This window comes from Cynara cardunculus (assembly GCF_001531365.2).
Source record: "Cynara cardunculus var. scolymus isolate 2C chromosome LG 16, CcrdV1, whole genome shotgun sequence".
NCBI classification, from domain to species: Eukaryota; Viridiplantae; Streptophyta; class Magnoliopsida; order Asterales; family Asteraceae; genus Cynara; species Cynara cardunculus.
In genome coordinates this window covers 19,608,122-19,615,480 of record NC_037543.1, presented here as the reverse complement: position 1 = coordinate 19,615,480, position 7,359 = coordinate 19,608,122, and the positions used below count along the sequence as shown (strand labels likewise).

General features: G+C 32.1%; 1 protein-coding gene across 1 annotated transcript; it reads left to right on the top strand.

Moving 5' to 3' along the window:
* The first annotated feature begins 551 nt into the window (after positions 1–551).
* On the top strand, positions 552–6,304 carry LOC112529763 (transcription factor UNE10). The gene is made up of 6 exons (XM_025141154.1): positions 552–804; positions 2,026–2,716; positions 4,584–4,676; positions 5,416–5,481; positions 5,705–6,079; positions 6,183–6,304. The coding sequence occupies exons 1-6, from the start codon at positions 677–679 to the stop codon at positions 6,267–6,269; spliced, it is 1,440 nt and encodes a 479-aa protein (XP_024996922.1). The 5' UTR covers positions 552–676; the 3' UTR covers positions 6,270–6,304.
* The last annotated feature ends 1,055 nt before the right edge of the window (positions 6,305–7,359 follow it).

Here is a 7,359-nt window from a genome sequence, read left to right as displayed (position 1 = left end):
CATTATGTGTCACGGACACTAAACAAGGCGTGAGAGACAAGCCTTGCGCGCTACGACGATCACTACAAGACATGCCTTTTAGAACAGTAAAGTCCCGCCAAAAGCTTGTTTTTAATTACAAATGGGCACAAAACGTACTAATACGTTCATAGCTATGGTACAATGATCACCTTACGTGTACTTCACATTATTAAAACCAAAACAACGTATACGTACAACTAAATCAACTAGGCTTACGAAAACCATATCAACGTCACGTTTTATAACCGCATGGGATGATAAGGTCCCTGCTGTGAACGCGATGACACGCGTTTAAACGAATGAAATCATCGACAAGGAAATAAAAATATCGGGTCGGTTAATGATTTCCATTGATCGTTTCCGAATCTTTAAATAATTATAAATAAATAATTGGTGGTCCTTTTTTTTCTTTTTCTTTTTTCTTTTTTTTTTCTGACATTGTTCTTATCATAATTTCTAATAAATGCAGCAATTTGCTCTCCAAAAGTGACCCCAAGTCTTCCTACTCCATACACACAAAAGGCAGCAGCTGTTCCCTCTCTCTTTCTCTATGATGCACCACATATTCTCAACCCTAAAACACACACACACACTTCTCTTAATCTGCAACTTTCTTCAGTTTCATGCAGTTCTACAGAAATTGAATTGAAGAGTAATGAGTCACTGTGTACCGAGTTGGGATACGCTCGACGACTACCCTGATCGTAATCCCAACCCTGGTTATCGCAAACCCGACTTGCGTGCTTCCTCCAACTCCATGTCGTCCCATCTCGATGCGCCGATGTACGTTTCTTTCTTTGCATTCTGTTATACGATTCTTGAAGCTTACATGTTGATTGTCTCTCTGAAAAACATGGAACCCATTTGAATTTCTATCTGAAAAGAACCCTTATATGTTTATTTATATATATATATATATATATATATATATATATATACAAACACATATATGTATATATGTTTGATAGTTCGTATGTGAAATGGAACTCCAACACGCTTCCTCAAATGGGGTTAAAAGATCGTATCAAGTTCTAATTAATACCATGTTAAGATATGTAGATTCTTAAATCTTTATAAAAACCCCTTTATAATGATAGGGAAGGTTTGTGTAGAGCAAAATTCAAATGTAAACCAACTATATATTTCATAGATCATGCATGATGAATAACCATGAATAGATAATATATTCTCTATGAATATATTGTCATAATTAATAATATAAATGTATTTTATCATATATATATATATATATATATGTATAACAATATGGATAGTTTATCTTCATATATAAAAAATTTATAAGATTATCATGTGAATCTACTGCAATTTCATGTGTATATATACATAGAGGTGAGATCGGGGAAAAAACCTGGAGAAAAAAGAACCAAATAACACATTTAAACCAACAGATTAAGATGATCAAAATGATGTGGTTAAAAAATATTTCCTTTTATTTTCATATCGAAAATCCAAAAAAAAAATTGAAACCAAACGAAAATTCCACGAATCGAGTACTGTATTATCTTTAATATGACATCATTTTGATATATTTTTAATCTGTTTTTTCATGTTTCTTCGATTCTTTTCCAAGTTTCTCTAAATCTTTTCTCTCTATCTATCTATCTATATATATATATATATAGAGAGAGAGAGAGAAAGAGAGAGAGAGAGCGAAAAAGAGAAAAAGAGAAAAAGTTAGAAATCAAACGAGAATAGAATAAATATTGAAAAAACACAAAATCAGTTGATTATTTTATATTAAAATCACATATGATTACAGAATATAATTGATATAAGACTGAGGAGACAACTTTGTTAAAATTATATGAATACATATGATTTTAATATAAAATGAGATATAATCTAATGATTGATATTTATACTACGTGGGAATGCAAGAGGGTCCTCGCATGATATCAAATCTAATGCATTTATTTATATTTATTTATTTTTATTTTATTTTTGCAAAATTAAATAATCATATATATTGTCGTTATTTTGTAGACTAGATTACGCCGTGGCGGAATTAACATGGAAGAATGGACAACTGGCCATGCATGGATTAGGGCCGCCGCGCGTGGTCAACAAACCCCACGCCACCGCCGCCACTCTCACCAAATACACCTGGGATAAGCCACGAGCCGCCGAGACTCTTGAATCCATAGTCAACCAAGCCACACTCCCACCCAACCACAAACCCCAAATGCACATCTACGGCGCCGGCGACCTGGTGCCATGGCTAGACCACCAGAGCTCCGCCACTGCCGCCGGTAGCTTTAGCGCGTCGGTCACCATGACCATGGACGCGTTGGTCCCGAGCTCCAACGCCCAACCTCCGGCAGCGTCGTTGAGGTCCGGTGTAGGTGCCGGACGTTGTTCCACGCGCGTGGCGTCGTGCAGCGGCGATCAGTCGGGCTTTGTGGACCAGAGGATACGTGGCGGTGGTGGTGGTACTGCGGCTGCGACCGCGACGCATGAGTGGAGCAGCTGCAGGGACCAGAGTGCAAGTGGTAGTGCGAATTTTGGAATGGAGAGTAGCCGACAGTTGACCGTTGAAACGTGTGAGAGGGAATTGGGTGTGAAAGGGTTCACGTCTACTTCAATGGGGTCGCCGGAAAATACGACCTCCGGCAAACGCTCCACGAAATCAACGTCTCCCGATGAACAAGATTCCGTCTGTCACAGCAAACCTCAGGTATACATTGTTATAAAATTAATTAATATAATACAGAATGTATTATAATAAAATTAGATTTATATAACCTAAAAAATATATAAATATTTGTTTTAATAAACTGTTTTATATTATTTTAATTTAAACGTCTTTAACAATTTTTTTTTAAATGTTTATACAATAAAGTATGATATTAATTTGTTCAATATTTAAGAAAACATTTTTATGAATATATTTCTAAAAGATATTCATTTTTACTAAATTTTTATTTTTAAATAATATTATAAATATTTTAATAATGTTTTATAACATTTAAGATAGAATTGTTTGGTCTAATATATTACAATATTAAAGTTGGACCGGTTGGATGATAAGTTAAACATTCCAATTCGTGCTTTAATAGAGATGGTCCCACGTATTTAATTTTTGTGAAAAAATTATATATAAGGGTCAATTCAAGAGAGAACTGACTAGTTTATAGTAATCGTTAGGTTCAATTCAATCATAATTCAATAGATAAATTAGAAAATTTATAATTTTGGTAATTTTGGATTAAAATTTTAATGGAATGACATTTTAAGTATTTTTTCTCCTCTCCTCTCTCCGTCCCCCATCTTCCGGCCTCCGGTGATACTACTGTGATACCCAAAAATATTGACTATGTTAAACAAAAGACGCATTGTGATACCCAAGCACATATAAGATGCATTATGATACCACTGTCTTACATCTTCGATCGACCACACAAACAACCTCAGTGTGATACTCAAGCACATATAAGATACATTGTCATACCACTGTGGTATCACCAGAGGACGGTGGTCGGGAGATGGAGAGAGGGGAAAAAATATCTAATGTCTTTGTATTAAAATTTTAATTCAAAATTACCAAAATTATAAAATTCATAATTTATCTATTGATTTGTGGTTGAGATTGAACCTCACGGTTACCACAAACTAATTAGTTCTAATTTGATTAGGTCCCTATATATTTATATATAGACTTGGGATCACGTAAGACCAGCATGTTTTTGTGAGACTCGTGAGATCGTTTTTGCTATGAAGGTTCGATTTTTTTTTTACCTTTACAACGTTTTGATGTGAAACTTCAAGTATAAAAAAATTAGTCTCACAGTTCACATAAAAACAAGTTGGTCTTCACGTAAATCCAACCCTATATATGTATGTATGTGTCCCTGGAACACTTCCGACATGTTTAACCCGTGTGTCACTTTGGATTTTGTTTCCTTTTTAGTTAGATTTTTTTTAAAATAAACTATAAATTTGGCTCAAATGGTTTGATAAAAATAACATTTTTCTCTCTAAAGTTGTGAAATTACAAAATGACTATAGTAGTTTGCTGAAACGTTTAGATTTGGTCCCTTCTTTTAACGACGGTTAAAAAATTCCGTTAAATAAGAGGAATTTTTGTTATTTTATAAATTTTGTTGTCTTTTTAAATTACGATTTTCGTATATATTATCTATTAATAATTTTTATTTTTTACCTTTGTGGTTTAAAATTACGATTTTCATCCATATAATTTATAATTATTATTTTTATCTCTAGACTAATTCTTATATTTTTAAGTAAAAGATATTAAAACAATAAAGAATTGTAAACCACAAGAATATTGAAACAACAATAAATTATAAATAATAAGAATAAAAATAACAATGAATTACAAACTCTAGGATGAAAACCGTAATTTCTAAACCAAATGGATGAAAATTGCAATACTTAACAAACCATAAGGGCTAAAAACATAATTTACTCTTTAACAAATTGTGAGAGAGAGACTAAGTGATTTTTTTTAGCCATTTTGTAATTTTAAAACTGCTAAATCAAAAAGTATTATTTTTGATATCTGATAATCATTTGTTTAGCAGAGCAATATGGAGGAAAAGAAGAAAGGGAAAGGAAAGTCTTCGATCTCAACTAAAAGAAGTAGAGCAGCTGCAATTCATAATCAATCCGAACGGGTAGATTTTCTCTTATTTCAGATATTGTTAAAAATATTATTTTCTGATTAATTAAACTAGTTGTGTACCTGCGCAATGCGGCGGGTCCTGTGAATTTTAACGATTTTAAAGTTTCACTGGTTTTATTAGAGAAGATTTAACGATGATATAAGTTACACTTGGTCTTTACATATTAATGCAATTTCAATAAATAAGAGTTATGGTTCTAATTACAGTCAATCGATGAAAAAAATTGCATGACAGTTTAAAATCTAATATATTTAAAATCTAACATATTAAACAACTCCACAAATGTGTTCGATTTACACCAAGAGCAAATAATCAAGAGATCGAGAGCGAGACTAAGAGTTCTAGAGCAATTGCATGAGAGATTAATTAAAGAACTTTTAATAACTCATAATGAATATCAATTTCAATCTCACATTGGGGGATGGGAAGAAGACATAGAGGTATGAGAGGGTGAAGGCATGAGTGTCAAAAGTATCTTGTAAACATGAAAATAAAAGGTAATAATATGCATTGGTAACTTGTACTATATGTTATTTTAATTGTAGATTAAGAGACTTTAAGACTGAATGCATAAAGTAATAGTACTTAATGATTATGCGTTGTTTTTAAGACTTTGTATATAAATGTATAGTAATTTGTGCATTAAAAATTGTTTTTAAGACTTTTGATAAATCTGGTTTATAAGGTAGTATAGATAACGGTGATATTATGTTGATAAATTGTTTTTCAGAAACGAAGAGACAAGATTAATCAAAAGATGAAGACACTACAAAAGCTTGTTCCAAATGCCAACAAGGTATGAAGCCTTCGATTTCGGGGTTGTTTGTTTACCTCTTAATAGTTCCATTAAGAGGCAGCCTCTGAATCATTATAAGATGAACGATGAGAGCCTCTTAATCATTCTGACTACTTAATCATTATGCACCAAACTATTTAGCAACTTCCAAACAACTTCTTCCTTTCACAATCAATTGGCAATGATGTATTGATGACACTGATCTTATTAGTCGTTTTTTCAGACAGATAAAGCATCGATGCTTGACGAAGTGATTGAATACCTAAAACAGCTACAAGCACAGATTCATATGATGAGTAGAATGAACATGTCACCAATGATGATGCCGTTAGCCATGCAGCAGCAACAACAGATTCAAATGGCGATGATGAACCCGATGGGAATGGGAATCGGGATGGGGATCGGCATGGGAATGCCCGGAGTCATGGACTTGAACGCCATCGGCGGCAACCGCTCCAACATCCCAGGCATACCACCGGTCTTCCACCCCGCCACCTTCATGCAAACACCAATGGCTTCATGGGATATGCACACAGGGGGCGATAGAGTTACAAACCCTAACGACCCGATGGCTGCTTTTCTTGCATGTCAATCACAGGTATGAATCAATCAACCCTATGAACACGTTGCTTGCATGGCAAGTAACCAAAATCAACATATTTTTTTATTTAAATAATATATATTTGCATTAATTATTGCAGCCAATGACGATGGATGCATACAGTAAAATGGTGGCTTTGTTTCAGCATATGCAAAATCAACCATGCTACACGGGTCTCAAGAATTGAAGTAATTAACGTTTATTTATTTTTATTATATTGTTTTTAAAGTGTTTATAAATTTAAATATAAATTTAATAGATAATTTAATTTTAGGTTAATAATTGATATAACGTGTGTGTGTATAGTGTAGGTTATTTTCATTGTTTAAATAAAGATAATCTATACTATTTATAAAGCATTTGATAACAATTTTTAAAAATCATTTTTTATGCATGAAATATTGTGTATTGATAAATATTACTTAAAATTTAAGATTACAAGTAATTTTGTGTAAGTACAACTTATTAAAGTTCCATTTTTAAATTTGTGTAACTAACTGCTGATAAACATAATCAAATACAGGATAAACATTCATTTTAAATATAGAAAATCTAAAATATAATTAAGATAATCATTAAGTTCTAACAGAATGTTTAATTATTATCTTTATAAAAACTATATTATTAAATCAAAAATAAATTATTTTGTTATTAATTTTAAATTAAATTATAATAAAAAATTAAATTAAAGAAGTTACACCAAAAAAATAAGAACTATTAAATAGTTAATTTGATATTATTGTCAATATTTTTCCTTTTACAAATTTTTATGTAATCTTCAAATTTACATTTTTATCCAAAAATAAAAATGTTACCGTTTTCTCAAAACCATATAAAATCTTATTATATCGATAGAGACAAAGAATAAAAACTAAACATTAAAATCGAAATTTATCTCGTTGTATTGCGCGAGTACCTTTCTAGTAATTAATTAAATTGTTTGCCTAAATATTTATTGATCGGTTTAAATTGAACGGATTAGATTAGGGCGAAATGGATTGGCATCGAACGAGCTAACTCTACATCGTCCGAAACCCGTGAATTAATTAATTAACTTTTTAATATATTATTTCAAAATAATTAATATACAAAAACTGTTGTTGGAGATCCAGCTTGCCTTGTGTGAGGATGGTTATCTGTTGTTCGAGATCCAGTCCGTTTCGTTTCGTTGGCTTTTGGTAAGGTCTTGACCTTTGTCATGCTGTAATCCGTCTTCTTTTGGTTAGTTGTTTCTTTTTGGTCGTTTCAGGTTCTTTTTGACCCATATGCAAAGCGAA

Coding starts and splice junctions, on each gene's coding strand:
- LOC112529763 (XM_025141154.1), top strand. CDS start 677: ATGAGTCACTGTGTACCGAGTTGGGATACGCTCGACGACTACCCTGAT. Junction 805..2,025: donor TCCCATCTCGATGCGCCGAT/GTACGTTTCTTT, acceptor GTTATTTTGTAG/ACTAGATTACGCCGTGGCGG. Junction 2,717..4,583: donor TCTGTCACAGCAAACCTCAG/GTATACATTGTT, acceptor TTTGTTTAGCAG/AGCAATATGGAGGAAAAGAA.